A 15,653-nucleotide genomic window follows, 5' to 3' on the forward strand; every position below is an offset into this window, starting at 1 on the left:
GGTAGGAAAAAACAAGGGGAAATAGGCTACCTTGCATAATGACTTAGCCACTCCCAGTCTTTATTTAAGCCTAAATTAATAGTATCCAATTTGCAAATGAATTCCAATTCAGCAGTTTCTCGCTGGAGTCTGGATTTGAAGTTTTTTTGTTGTAAGATAGTGACCTTCATGTCGATGACTGTGTGACCAGAGAGACTGAAGTGTTCTCCGACTGGTTTTTGAATGTTATAATTCTTGACATCTGATTTGTGTCCATTTATTCTTTTCGTAGAGACTGTCCAGTTTGACCAATGTACATGGCAGAGGGGCATTGCTGGCACATGATGGCATATATCACATTGGTGGATGTGCAGGTGAACGAGCCTCTGATAGTGTGGCTGATGTGATTAGGCCCTGTGATGGTGTCCCCTGAATAGATATGTGGGCACAGTTGGCAACGGGCTTTGTTGCAAGGATAGGTTCCTGGGTTAGTGGTTCTGTTGTGTGGTATGTGGTTGTTGGTGAGTATTTGCTTCAGGTTGCGGGGCTGTCTGTAGGCAAGGACTGGCCTGTCTCCCAAGATTTGTGAGAGTGTTGGGTCGTCCTTCAGGATAGGTTGTAGATCCTTAATAATCCGTGGGAGGGGTTTTAGTTGGGGGCTGAAGGTGATGGCTAGTGGCGTTCTGTTATTTTCTTTGTCAGGCCTGTCCTGTTGTAGGTGACTTCTGGGAACTCTTCTGGCTCTATCAATCTGTTTCTTCACTTCCGCAGGTGGGTATTGTAGTTGTAAAAAAGCTTGATAGAGATCTTGTAGGTGTCCCTCTCACATTCCCTTTCCTTCTCCCTGTTCCTTCATTGTCTCTTTTTCTACTCAGCATTTTTCTAGCCCTCACTTGTGATACCTGTTTATTTTCCTCTCCCACTCTCCTCTCCTCCCTCCCACAGATCATCCCCCTTGGCTGCTCCATTCTTTCCCCTGATTTTATCCCTTCTCCTCCTGCTGCCCCAATGAGATCTAAGGACACAGATCTGTACAAAACGCTCCCTGCTGCTGCAGAGCTTCCAGCTTCTCCCAAAACCCTGATTGATTAATTCTGTACCACCCTCACCTCTGCCTGTCCCCAACCAGATTGTTCATTCTACCTCCTGCCCAGCCCCCACATCTGCCTCTCAGGGCCCTCTGGCAGCTCCAAGGGGCTCTTCTTCCTCCCCCTGCCGTCCCTGAGGCTGCAGGGAGGGCAGGGAGGAGATTCTAGGGGTCATAGAGATGAGGAGCCAGAGGGTTGGGTAGCCAGAAGTCCTCTACGGTCATAAAGACTAGGGCATGCGAGGATAGAAAGGCTGATTTTGGGGCCCCCAGTGGGATATTCCACCCGCTGTCTCAGGGACATAAGCTGAGCCTTGATCCCCCCACCCCCAACCAGAACCAGGGTCGGATTCTCTCCCGAGGGATGGAGCCTGGTGGGAAAGTGAAGATCGGGGCCCCATCACCAGCATCACTAAATGTCACCTGCCACCGGTCACAGTCCAGACAAACCCGGATCCTGCTGGGGACCTGGCTCAGGGGCAGAGGGGCCTCAGGGGAGGTGAGAGCCCGGAACTGCCCCCCGCACTCCCCCCCAGCCCAGATCCCCTGCTCAGGGCTAAGGCTGATCCATCCCTTCCTCCTCACAGACTCTCTGGCCACCCCCACAGCCCAGAGTTCCCCATCCCCCACCTCCACCTCCCAGCAATGTGTCTCCGCGGTGAATCCCTCACAGCCCAGCACACAGGCCCGAGAATCAAATCTCTCAGGGTTGTCGGGCAGATTCTGCCATGTGTCTCCCCATCTCACACTTTTCCCATCCTCAGACAGGACGAGTTGGGACTGAGCCGTGTCTGGATCCAGCGTCACATTCACTAGGAAGAGAGAGAATCAGAGCGTTAGGGGCAGAGCTCAGCCCTGGGAGAGGCCGGGGCCATTTCTCACACTCCCCAGCAGCCCTATTCTGGCTGGGACAGGCCTGGATCCCAGGGAGCTGCCTCTGACCTGGGCTCCTAAGACTGAGCAGGGATGTCACTGCACTTCCTCAGTCTTTTTCTCTTCAGCTGCCAGCTCCCTCTGCTGGGGCTGCTCCATTCCCAGCGGCAGAGACACAGCCAGGAAGGTGTCAGAAGTTTTTATTGAGGAGGGAACAGAGGAGGCAAGAACCAGCTTTAAACCCCAGAGGGAAGCTCCCTCCCCAATGCAGAGACGGGTCCGTGATGGAGTGAAAGGATCTTTCCCCTCCTGCGCCCACCTCTTAAACTCTGTGACTCTATGTGACTCTATTATCAGTTTTTCAAAATAGCTTTTGGTGTGAAATCTCTCCAATTTACCATTACCCCATATTTTACAGAATTACAGTAACCCTTCCCAGAATAATAATAAAAAGAAAGGAGAGAAACCAAAAGATGTCATATTGCAACAAAAGCGTAAACGTTAAATTTAAAATTGAACAACTCTACAACAATGAAACAAGCTCCCACATGAGGATCCAATTTGATACCAAAAATAAATAAATGCTTGTCTGAGGAAGGACAATGACACTTACCAATTTCTATATCTCGTTTGTCTAAAAATTAAACAGAAATACACATATTGTTTGTTAGAAGTGTCCCTTTACTTATATTTTATTTCTCTTTATCATCAATACTAATGTTAAGGCTGAGAGGTTGTTTCTATTCAACCTCCTCTTCAGGACAGTAAGGTGAGAGGATCCAGTGGCCCTTTCTGGTTTTAAACTCTGTGACTCTATAATTAATTCCTTCTCAGTTTTTCATTGGTGTGAAATTTATCCACTTTAGTCTTTCCCCAGATAGTATAGAGTTACATTACAAAACAACCCACCATCCTCCCCCAAAAGAAGAAGAAGAAGAAGAAAATAATAATAATTAATAATAAATCATTCATAATAAAGCAACAAGCAAACAAACAAAAGGTTTCATATTGCAAGAACTTTAAAAGTTACATTTAAAAACGTTCTTGTCAGAGCAAGGACAATGATACTTACTTATTTCTTTATCTCGTAGGTCTAAAAATTAAACAGAAATAAATACATATTTTTGTTCAGCATTTCCCTTTTCTTATTTTTCAGTTTTCTTTATCACCAATATGACTGTGAAGGCTGAAAGACATCAAACTCATCCTCAAAATGTCAGACTAGAGGACCCAGTGGTCCCTTCTGGTCTTAAACTCTGTTACTCTATGACTCTACTGATCATCAATTTCTCATATTAACTTTTTGCAAGAAATTTATCCAGTTTAGTCTTTCCCTACATTTTGTTAAGTTACAATACCCCCCACAAAAGAATAATAATAAAAAGCAAGTAAGCAAACAAAAAAAAAGTTTAATATTGCAACAAAATTGTAAAAGTTAAATTTAAAAGCACACAACCCCACCACAATTAAACCAGCTCCCACATGAGGATCCAATTTGGTATGAAAATTTTCTTGTCAGAGAAAGGATAATGACACTTACCAATTTCTGTATCTCTTTTGCCTGAAAATCAAACCGACAGACACATATTGTTTGTTAGGACTTCCCCTTTTCTTATGTTTTATTTCGCTTTCTCATCAATATGAAAATTAAGGCTGAGAGATATTTTTTTCTATTCAATCTCCGCTGGAGGAGGTCAGATTAGAGGATCCAGTCATTTCTTCTGTTCTTAAACTGTGTGACTCTATGATTCTATGGCTTATCAATTTTTCATATTAGCTTTTGCTGTGAAATTCATTCAGTTTAGTCTTTCCCCACATTGATTAAAGTTACATTACAAAACAAACCCCTGTCTGCCCCCAAAATAATTCTAGTAATAATAAAAAGCAAGCAAACAAACATAAAAGATTTCATATTGCAACAATTTTGAAAGTTCCATTTGAAAACAAACTTCCACATGAGGATCCAAACTGGTACAAAAAGTTTCTTGTCAGAGGAAGGAGAATGACACTTACTTATTTCTTTATCTCGTAGGTCTAAAAATTAAAGAGAAATAATATATACATTTGTTAGGCGTTTCCCTTTTCTTAGGTTTTATTTCTCTTCTTCAGGACGTCAGACAAGAGAGGGACAAGTGGTTCCATCTGGTCTTAAACTCTGTGACTCTATTGTTTATCAGTTTTTCAAATTAAATTTTGGTGTGAAATCTCTCCAATTTAGTGTCTCCTTCCCACATTTTATCACGTTACTGTAACCTCCCTCAAGCAAAAAATAATAATAAATAAAAAAACAAACACGCAGACAAACAAAAACAGGTTACATGTTGCAACTGAATTGTAAATGTTCAATTGAAAATCAAACAACTCCACAACAACTAAACAAACTCCCACATGAGGATCCAATTTCATACAAAAAATTTCTTGTCAGAGGAAGGATAATGACACTTACCAATTTCTATATTTCGTTTGCCTAAAAATGAAGCAGAAATACACAAATTGTTTGTTAGGTGTTTCCCTTTTCTTATGTTTTATTTCTCATTATCATCAATGTGATAAATAAGGCTTAGAAATTTTTTCTATTCCGCTGCCTCTTAAGGAGGTCAGACTAGATGATCTGGTCGTCCCTTCTGCTCATAAACTCTGTGATTCTGTTAGAATCATAGAATCCTAGGACTGGAAGTCTAATCCCCTGCACTCGTGGCAGGACTAAATATTATCTAGACCATCCCCGACAGGTGTTTGTCTAACCTGCTCTTAAAAGTCTCCAAACATGGAGATTCCACATCCTCCTTTATTCCATTTATTACTTACTCTGCCAGTTAGGAAGTTTTTCCTAATGTCTAACCCAAACCTTCCTCATGGTTCCTACTTCCCTCCTCCTTGTAACAACCTTTGATGTACTTGAAAACTGTTATCCCGTCCCCCCTCAGCCTTCTCTTCTCCAAACTAAACAAACCCAATTACTCTATTGCTTACTAGTTAATCAAATTAGCTTTTTGCGTGAAACTTATCCAGGTTAGTCATTTCCCCCATTTTATAAATTCATTTTACCTCCCCCCATGAGAATAATCATAAAAAACAAGTAAGCAACCAAAAAAAACCCAGGTTTAATAATGAAAAATTAAATAAAAAGGGTAAATGTAAAAGCAAACAACTCCACAACAATTAAACAATCTGCCTATGATGGAGTACAGCAGTTTAGAACCATGCCCTTGGGACGACATGGGGCCCCTGCCACTTTCCAGCAGCCAATGGACAGAGTGCTGCGGCTGCAGGGATCCGACACGGCCACCTACACGGACGATATCATCATCTGCAGGGAGAGCTGGGCGGAGCGTATGGAGCATGTCCCTGAGGTATCTGGGGCTCTCAAAGAGGCAGGTTTGACGGCCAACCCAACCAAGTGTCAGCTGGCCACCCAAGAAGTCACTTACCTAGGGTAGGATGTCAGGGGAGTGGGGGGCGGGGTGGGGGAGGGGGAGATACGACCTTTGGTACAAAATTCTTAGTGGGCTGCCCCCTCCCTTTCACAAAGTAGCAAGTCCGGTGGTTTATGGGATTAGCAGGATACTATTGACGGTTCATCCCAAACTTTGCTACCATGGCTGCCCAGTTGACAGACCAGGTTAAGGACACTGCACCCATGTCAGGCATTGGGAGAAGAAGAACACCCTGTTCTCTATCCCAGCAGGAAGCTATTTCCACAGGAGGTAGCCTAATCAGTCATCAAGAAGGAGGCCCTGGAGGTGAAATGAGCCATTGATGCCCTTACTTGTAGGGTTAGCCCTTCCACCTAGTAACTGACTGTGCACCAATCCACTGGCTGCACTCAATGACAGGCCATAATCCAGGCATTATTCAGTGGCTTCACTCAATGCAGCCATACAGCTTTCGGGTGGTAAAAGCGTGGACTTCTTTTTCACAGGACGGTGGGGACATGAACTGGCCCCAGGACACCCCAGCCCAGGGTCTGAGAGGGAGGGTGGGCGAGGGAGTATACAAACCCCACATTGCGTCTCACGTGGTGAAAGGACAGTACTGGGCCCAGGTAGCCCCGCACATCCAGCCCTGCAGAGCATGCTTCAATTGGAGAGAGGGCTGGAAAGGGAGCAACCCAGCTCAGACGGGAGAGGCTGGGGAGGAGGACAGACCTGCCCTGAAGGCTCCTGACAAAGGACTGACCGTATACTTAGCCCCATCAGGGCTGATGGTTTCATTGCCTTTTCTTTTTCTTTTCACCTTATTTTGGATTGGAACCGGGGGAGACCAGCAGTTGGTTGGAAGTGACCCAGGGAGGGCAACTCGGAAGACAACTTTGGGGACCAGACATTGTTGACCCTCCTAAGGCCCTGGCTCAGAGCCCAGAAGAGTGGGTGGGCCCAGGCTCCCCTTCCACTGCCCACCTCCCTGCCCTCCTGATTCAAAGAGGGCCAGGACTGCAAGATCTGCCCACTGGGAGGGGGCACTAAGTGTGCTAACCACTAGGTCACATAACCCACCGATGACCCTATCACGCTCCTATAGGGGGATCCAATTGTGTACAAAAAATTTCTTCTCAGAAGGAAGAAAATGACACTTACCAATTTCTAAATCTCGTTTCACTAAAACATAAACAGAAATATGTATACATTTTTTTATGAGCTTTTCTTGCCTTATGTGTTATTTCTCATTATCATCAATACAAAGTTAAGGCTGGGTGATTATTTTTACTCAACTTCCTTGTTTCTATTGCTTCCCCATCAAAAGGGAAAGTTTATCTAATTTAGACTTACCCCAAATTTTATTAAACTTGTTTAACACACCCTGTCCTGGGGCACAGCCCCATCCCAGTCAGGAAAAGACGAAAACTCCTCTGGGCTCAAGTGGCCTCATTCCTGCAGGGCCTGCTCCACTTGGAGGAAATGATCTCAAAAGAGAGAGGTTGTCACAGGAAGGGGGCCGCAACCAGCAAAAAGGCTGCTGGAACTCAGAGGAGCTGATTTCTGCAACAGAACCACTGTGAGGAAGAGAACGTGTGACCCTCTGCCACTCACAAGGGCCCTTCAGACCAGGTACAAACAGGGATGTGTGCAGAAATTTAAATTTGACCCCTTTTGGAGGGGCACATTCTGTACCCATCCCTGGAGCTCGCTCCCCTCACTGTTCTGGCCAGGGAAGGACTTTGCTCTTTCCCCTATGCCCACCTTGGCAGAGCACTCTTCCCTCCCACACAGGAGCTTGCTCTTTCCCCCACACCAGCAGGAGTTCGCTTTACCTTGCCTCCGCCCTGGCCCTGGCAGCAGGTCACTCTTCCCTGCCTCTGCAGCCCTGGGGTTGTAGAAGCTCTGTGCCCTCGATGATTATTTGGGGCCCTGTGCCTCTGCTTGACCCCCCTCCCCCCCATGCATGACCCTGGGTACAAGCTGACTGCAGCAGGAGCGGTTGAAGATAAATACTGTCATGGGGTTCAGCTGTTCTTAAACTTCTGTCATGAATTCACTTGATGAATTCACTTGATCGATGCTACACTCCCTGGTGACTGGACTTGCCATTATTTTCTCAGATGCTCCATCGATATGTGGTCTAAGGCCCAGACAACTAAGCAGCACCCAGGCTTATGTCTTCTAGCCTGCCCTGAGAGCAAACAGTCCTTTTACCCCAATGGATAGCAATGTCACATTAGAGGAAACTGAGGCACAAAAAATTCATTAAAATAATGCAGAAAATTCCCATTTCAGCACACCTTCATTGACAAGCCAGATCTCTATAGATTCTTCTCAAAGACTCTGAGACTGAGGCTGGTTTGCATTGAAAACTTACACTCCTCGTACACGTAGCTATGCTGACCTAACCCCCTAATTCAAAGGACTTTTAAGGGGAAAGGGTCTTTGGAAACATCCAAACAGGCCCTGAAATGGTCCAACCTGTTACACATACTAACCCTCCCCCACCCAACAAACACACAGAAATAAAAATAAATCCGAGAAACCAACAAGCGTATATGCAATTGTGTAACTTGGTCAAAGTCTGTATTTGTGGAAAAAAGGGAAATTGAAACTTACCAACTTCTTCAGTAAGTTTCGCTGAAAAGTCCAGAAATAAATGTAAATTAATATCATCTCCTTGCTTCATTAAAAGTGTTTGAAGACGACTTCCTATAGGTACACAATTCATTAGGAAGGAAGTCTGATTGATTTGGAAATCAGGCAGATATTCTTTATGGATGAAGTTCAGCAGGTTAAGGACAGCTGTGCCTGAGTTATGTGACAGTGGGTATGATTTTTTAATTTCCTCACTGAGGAAGAAATGTGTTTCTTTACTGATTTACCACAAGGGCATTTCTACAGGGCCTCTCACTGTAATGTCCGGGTGCACTACACTTTATTAGCAGAAAAGAGATTTGAAGGACAAATATGAGAGGCTAGGCTTTGCAGAACCTTCTCTCAAGTGGGACCAGAGACAGACAGTGGTAATCTCCTGAGAACTAGCAGCAGAGGGAGATGAAGGACCAAGCAGAACACAGATGTATCTGCTATGATCCGATTCTCTGACTCAGTTCTATTGCCCAAGACTCTCCTCTCTCCTATTCTACTCCCCACCCCCTACACACACAGTCCTCTTCCGCTCTCCCCCCCACAGCCCTCCCCACCACCCTCTATCAATAAATTCACATGCATTCTTCTTCTTTATACAGGACAAGGTCAGCAGATCACACCTTCTTTTAATATTAAATTCCTAAATTGCTCTAATTTATTTATTAGAACAAAATCTTTATTTACAGTATATTTCTTCCTCTGATATTTACCTTTCATTTTAAAGAGATAAACAGTGAGGCCAATGAAAGCAAACAAAACCACCAGGATCACACTCAAAGTCGCCATCAAGGGATTCACCCTGGGGAAAAAGAGATCTGAAAAACAAAACACCAGAACTTGTCTTAATTTGGCTGATTACAGTCAGATGTTTTTATTTCATACAAATACATAAATGGTGCCCAGCAGGATTTGTGCAAGACAAGAGTGAAAGAATGGCCATGTGTACACTACACAAAAATGTGTAGATCGCTGGGTTTCCTCTGGCCCCTTCCAAAGGGCCAGAGCATACACACTCCAGGGAGGCCCTGTTCCTGCCTAAGGGCCGGAACCCCTGGACTATTTGGGGTTCAGCCCCATTACACCGGTTGGGATGCTAACATCAGTTTGCTAATTTCCCCTGAGACTAGGCAGCAATCCCAGTGGTATAGTGAGGCGGTGTGGCTTCCCTCCAATCCAGAGTGGGAGGGACGACCACCGCACCACTACACGAGGGTAAAATGAGTCCATTTGTGGATCTTGACCAAAGTGATGTAAGAAGCACAAGTCCAACTGAATGTCATTAGAAACAACATCACATGACGTAGGTGACGTTTCCCACAACAAGCAATGAACAATGAGTTGGTGCAGCAACAAGATCACAAAGAAGCCACATGACAAAACTTACCACATTCAAAAAAATCACTGAGGTGAAGTTAAGGTTGCAGGATCATATTGTGTCAGTGGATTGAGTGAAAATTTCTTCTAAAAAATGCTGGAAGATTTTTGTGTGTGTGCATACATGCGTGCAGGCTAGTATCAGGAAAGTCAGACTTCACCTTAAATTTACATGAAATCCCAAACTTTGATTTTCTGAATACTCACAACTAAGGGAATCAAATTACCTAAACTGTGATCCCGTAAATATACCAGTCTCCTATTTTCTGTGTTTGTACGTGGATTCTGAAATATCCACCACAGATGTTTCCGTTCTTTTCTTCCTACGTTTTGTTTGGTTTCTGGTGGTGGTGAGTTCAGTGTGGGGTTTGGATGGTGACTGACCTGCTATATAAACGGCTGATTCCTTGTCTTGATTGAGAACGGTGTTCCTGATGCAACAGGACAAGTTTTGGTTTGAATGTTCTGTTACAATGAGAACAGTTTCTGTTTCAAACAGGTTGTTATCGCCACGGGATTTTGTTTCAGAGAGTGATGGTAAACGCTGCCCATTGAAATCTTTCCACAGCACCTCAGGCTCTGGGTACCAGCCAGCTGATCGACAAACCACCCGGATCCCTCCATCCTGGTGACCCTCCACAGAGATGAGAGGAGCAGAGCCCAGACCTAAGGGGAAAACACATAAAGGTGTCAATTCCATGAATTAATTTATAAAGCAGAAGGGATGAGGGACAGTTTGTGGATCCCTTACTCACACTAGAAAGCACTTGTTCACGGGGGTAGTCAGGAGAAGGGATAAATGAATACTGGATAAATGAAGGGATAAATGAATACTCAGTCTTGTCTAAGAGTGGTTAATATGTAGCTCCCCATCACCACCGTCACCACTATAGAGTCTCAGCAAATAAGGCTGCATTTGATTTTAACTACACCCCTACATAACAACCAACCCATAAGAAGGCCATAAAAGTCTGGCAGCCCCACCTTAGCCACACACCCTAGAAACGACTGCAGAGCAATTGGAAGGCTTTATGTGTCCAGAAGGCCTTTCCCTCTTAATTAAAGACCCCTTTGGGAGTCAATCAAGACTGGGCAAGAAAGTGCCTTGCCCATCCTGAAAATGTGTTTAATAACACGTTGGGAAAGTTTTCAGCATATTTTCCCAAGTATGAAAGTGGCTGTTTGCTGAAAGTTAGATACACTGTGTTATTGCAGAATATTTCACAAGCAAGGAGTCACAGCTGTTGTGATAGGAAAGAACAAAGCCTGCAGACCACACACAGTTAAAACTGACACAAGTTACTGACCTGCTACCCGCAGTTCCAATACGGTTTCTTCATAAAAAGTACCATCTTGAACAAAGCAGTGGTATTGTCCTTCATCAGAGGGTCTGATATTGAGAATCCTCAAGGGAACATTTCCATCTGTGAGTCCGGCTTTCAAAAGCTCTGTCCTTCCCTCATACTCTGGCATCCGCCCTTCATACTGATCCTTCCCATCACGGTACAGGTGCACAAAGGATACAAATTCAGGTCGGAACCATCTCACCTCCATGTTTGCAGCGCTCATCCGGGGGGACAGGTGACAGGGTAACACAGCTTCCTGACCCAGGATGGCAGCGACAGGGTCAGGGGGTCCAATCACTGTGAATTTTGCTGGAAAATGCACCGGGACAGCAATAACAACAACAACGACCTTGGTGAGGCAGAGAACTGGGAATGGACGTGCTCGGCGTATAGTTGAGACAAGCTATTGAAGTAGCCCCTTTTTCTAAGTGCTCTCAAATTGACACGCTTACTGACATTGGCATGAGATTTGCTGGTCCTCACCAGGAACAAGGGGAGGGTTGGTGGGCCATATCTGGTGTTCTTCCATCAAGGTGCTCCTGAGATCTAGGCCTATTGCTCTAGGCAATTGTTGTACTATTGTGGTTCAATACTTCATATGATCAAGAGACCAATTAACCAAACTTTGCCAAATGTATTGCCTAAGGACAAATCAGTACACTGTGAAAAGGAGACATACATATCCTCCTTCTGGAAAGCAATCCTTACCTTGCAGTGTACTCACCTTACACAGAAATTGTGCTTCAAAAATACACCACCAAAACCACTTATATTTATACCAGGGGTGTTCGCAAGTGAAAAAGCACTTTATCCATCACCCCATCCAACTCCCCATTTCTTAATCTTGTTCTGTACGTTCCTTCTTGCTGTTTGGGACAGAACATTCCAAACCAGGTGGGAGCAGACGTACATCCCAGCCACTGCTAGGACATGCCATTCATGTCTCTTGGCTTTGATAGGCTTCCAATGTTCTATTGTGAACACTAACTTAACTTTAGCAAAGTTTGGTGGGATATTTGATGTGGGTGAACAGAATTGTTAGAAGAGCATAATACATTCCGTTAATTTCCCAGCACCATATGTAAAGAGAGAATTACTGTGCATATAATACCTAATAATAAGGTGGTGTATACTACACCTAACATATATGTATTAGCTAACAGGCCCAATAAAAAAAGTCACATGACATAGAATATCAGGGATGGAAGGGACCTCAGGAGGTCATCTAGTCCAACCCCCTGCTCAAAGGGGGACCAATCCCCAATTTTTGCCCCAGATCCCTAAATGGCCACCTCATGGATTAAACTCACAACCCTGGGTTTAGCAGGCCAATGCTCAAACCACTGAGCTCCCTCCCCCAAATAGACTCCTAGTGGAATCAAAACTAGCTCTGATATTCCACAGTGGAGAGAGGAGGCGGTGCAATTGTCATGTAGGGCCCTCACCAGGGGCCCCCACCATCAGGTATTAATACCTGTCCCCAGCCTCTCTCAAATATTCTAGTTCTTATTACATTTTTGTGCACATGTGGGCTCTAACTATGGCTCCGATCTCTGGATATCTCAGATCCTCTAAGATAATTTATGTACTTTATGAATTATTCTTGTTATTGTTAAACTCTTCAACAAGTGTCCAGTCAATGCTCTGGGCATCCTTGACAACCTTTTCAAGAGACTCGTGTGAAGAAACAGACCTGAGCCCTATCCCAGGAGCAAATAAAATAACCCCGCAGCAGCAACAGAATGAGAGCAAACAATGGATAATGAAGGTGCTGATCTTGCTGCGTGGTTACATTTACACACTGGGAGTAGTTACATTGACTTTGAGTGGAGCATGTTGTTCAGACACTTCAGGAGCCTAAATAAATTCTCTAAGAAACAGCAGCCACGGGGCGGATTCCTACCTGATCCCATCCTGTGAACAGAACAGGTAAGGAAGCAGATGATAAACCCAGGGAGAAGGGAGCTGGCTCGGGAGCTGTGGCAGGATGAGAGAACCTTCATCTGCACTGTAACTTGATCTAGACAACGGGAAGAAGGAGGAAAGAAAACTCATCTTAGTGAACATAACACTGAGACTAACAGGAAATCATTAAAGTCAAACATTAAAGAGGACACATGAAATAAGAAAGGAATAAATGCATTATTAAGTGAACTTTTTCATATTATGTAGTTAGAACAGCCATTTAAATAAATTGAATATGCGTTTCCTTTATGAGTCTGAATTTGTCCCATCCCTACAAAATCCACATTAAAAATTCAGATCGGTGTAGAAGTTGGTAGTAATTCCGTCAATGGAGAAAAAAGTTTTAAGGAATGAGAAACTGTGTGTTTGTCAGGTTTCAGAGAAGCAGCCGTGTTAATCTGTATTCGCAAAAAGAAAAGGAGGACTTGTGGCACCTTAGAGACTAACAAATTTATTTGAGCATACGCTTTCATGGGCTACAGCTCACTTCATTGGATGCATGTGTGTTTGTGTGTGAGACAGAAAGATTCTTTGTTTTTGTTTGTTTTTTACCCATTTCTTTTCTTTCAACATATCAGAGGCAAAATGATTCATTCCCATAAACAGAATTATCAAGTATCAGAGGTAACAGAGAAAGAGGCTGCCCATAAAGTTGGATTTGCAAGCGTTTGTAACTTACTTTTCAAAACAGAAATCTACAATAAGTTAATTCATAGCCAGACTCCCTTTGAATGCATTGAGAGCAGGATTAGGTCCAGTTTTCCTGAATAAAATATAAAGAGGAAAGACAAAAAATTCTTACATCGAATAACCACAATAGTCTGGTGTTAAATTCCAATGAAAGGGGAGGAAACAAAATAGCTCAGATAAAATTTGGAATATATAGTTCAAAAGCAAAGTTTATATTCAGAGTCAGATACATTTATCTGGGATTACTGGATCATTTTGCAGCTATTTATTCACTCAAAGACTAAATGTCTCGTAGGAGATATCTAAGAGCAGTGGAGAGAGTACTCAAGTGACAGAAGCTCACGTACCTGATGACTCCTGGAAATCAGCTTTGGGACAGTTTTGAGCTCTCCCTAGCATCTCCGGGTTTTCTACAATCCTCATCCATTCTCCTCTGGGTGGTTTACATTTTCAGTGATGATTTCAGGTTTCAGAGTAACAGCCCTGTTAGTCTGTATTCGCAAAAAGAAAAGGAGGACTTGTGGCACCTTAGAGACTAACCAATTTATTTGAGCATGAGCTTTCGTGAGATACAGCTCACTTCATCGGATGCATACCGTGGAAACTGCAGAAGACATTATATACACAGAGACCATGAAACAATACCTCCTCCCACCCCACTCTCCTGCTGGTAATAGCTTATCTAAAGTGATCACTCTTCTTACAATGTGTATGAGAAAACCTGGATTTGTGCTGGAAATGGCCCAACTTGATTATCATACACATTGTAAGGAGAGTGATCACTTTAGATAAGCTATTACCAGCAGGAGAGTGGGGTGGGAGGAGGTATTGTTTCATGGTCTCTGTGTATATAATGTCTTCTGCAGTTTCCACAGTATGCATCCGATGAAGTGAGCTGTATCTCACGAAAGCTCATGCTCAGATAAATTGGTTAGTCTCTAAGGTGCCACAAGTCCTCCTTTTCTTTTTAGTGATGATTTCAGTGAGGCCAAATTAAGTGAGGAGAAATGACAGTGACAAGGAGCTGGATCCCAGGCTTTGCTTCCAAATGTCTGCCAAAACGGTGTCTCTTTTTTGTCAAGACACTGAAGCGAGATGTGTCTCTCTCGATGCCGCCACCGCGCTAGAAAGCGAAAGTAGGAAAGGGAGGGGCACGCGGGGGGGGTGTCCGTCCCTTCACCCCCACATTGCCCTTTGGGGTGAAGGATCCTCTCCCGGAGAAGTCCACCCAGGGGTCCCGTCTTGACTCAGATCTACCCAAGGGCCCCAGTTTGGCGGAAGCCCCGTGAGAATTTCGCAGAGACTCGGCTCCCTGCTCCGCGAGACCCGCTACATGCGGGACCGGATTTCTGACGGCGCTGGGTTCACACGCATCAGGGGCCCCCCGCTCGCTCCACTTCTGCTGCAGCCCAGCGGCCGCGGCCGCGGCGCCGGCTCCGCTCTCCAGCCCCTTCCCCTAGGACCGGCCCCGGGGCTTCTCCTCCGCCCCCCACCCCGCCCACTCGCTCCTGCTCTGCGCTGGCGGCTGAGGGCTCCTCTCACCCCCCCCCCCCCCCGCCCGTGACTGGCAAGCAGCCTGTGGGGGGCCGGAGAGGAGCGCTAGGACCAGGGAGAAAGTGGGCGGGGGGGGGGGGGGGGATCCTGTTTACCCCTCCCCAGCCCTGCTGCGCCTGCAGTTTACTCCTGGCACCTCCCTCGCTCCAGGGACCAACCCTAGCTCCCGCCCCGCTGGGCTTTTGCCCCCAGCCCCTGCCTTGCTCCAGTCAGCAGGGACTAATCCTCCCCCCGTGCCCCACTGTGCTGGTCTTGCCCCTGGTCCCTGCCTCGCTCCAGCTGGGGACCAATCCTCTCCCCCCCCCCACATGCCCCCCTGTGCTCTTGCCCCTGGCCCCTGCCTCCCTCCAGCTGTGGACCAATTCTTCCACCCCCCACATGCCCCCCTGGGCTCTTGCCCCTGGTCCCTGCCTCGCTCCAGCTGGGGACCAATCCTCTCCCCCCCCCCATGCCCCTCTGTGCTCTTGCCCCTGGCCACTGCCTCCCTCCAGCTGTGGACCAATTCTTCCACCCCCCACATGCCTCCCTGGGCTCTTGCCCCTGGCCACTGCCTCCCTCCAGCTGGGGACCAATCCTCCCCCCCCCACATGCCCCCCTGTGCTCTTGCCCCTGGCCCCTGCCTCCTTCCAGCTGGGGACCAATCCTTCCCCCCACACACATGCCTCCCTGTGCTCTTGCCCCTGGCCCCTGCCTCCCTCCAGCTGGGGACCAATC

The 15,653-nt window shown here is 45.8% G+C and overlaps 1 protein-coding gene across 1 annotated transcript; it reads right to left on the reverse strand.

The window, feature by feature from the left end:
• Positions 1 to 10: 10 nt before the first annotated feature.
• Positions 11 to 14,072, reverse strand: LOC142069125 (butyrophilin subfamily 1 member A1-like). The gene is made up of 6 exons (XM_075119504.1): positions 13,733 to 14,072; positions 13,375 to 13,458; positions 12,634 to 12,750; positions 10,692 to 11,039; positions 9,769 to 10,050; positions 11 to 1,878 (listed from the first exon to the last, which is right to left on the reverse strand). Exons 3-6 carry the CDS (start codon positions 12,731 to 12,733, stop codon positions 1,361 to 1,363), a joined length of 1,248 nt encoding a protein of 415 aa, XP_074975605.1. The 5' UTR covers positions 12,734 to 12,750; positions 13,375 to 13,458; positions 13,733 to 14,072; the 3' UTR covers positions 11 to 1,360.
• Between the last annotated feature and the right edge of the window lie 1,581 nt (positions 14,073 to 15,653).

Source organism: Caretta caretta, chromosome 14, assembly GCF_965140235.1.
Source record: "Caretta caretta isolate rCarCar2 chromosome 14, rCarCar1.hap1, whole genome shotgun sequence".
Taxonomy (NCBI): domain Eukaryota; kingdom Metazoa; phylum Chordata; order Testudines; family Cheloniidae; genus Caretta; species Caretta caretta.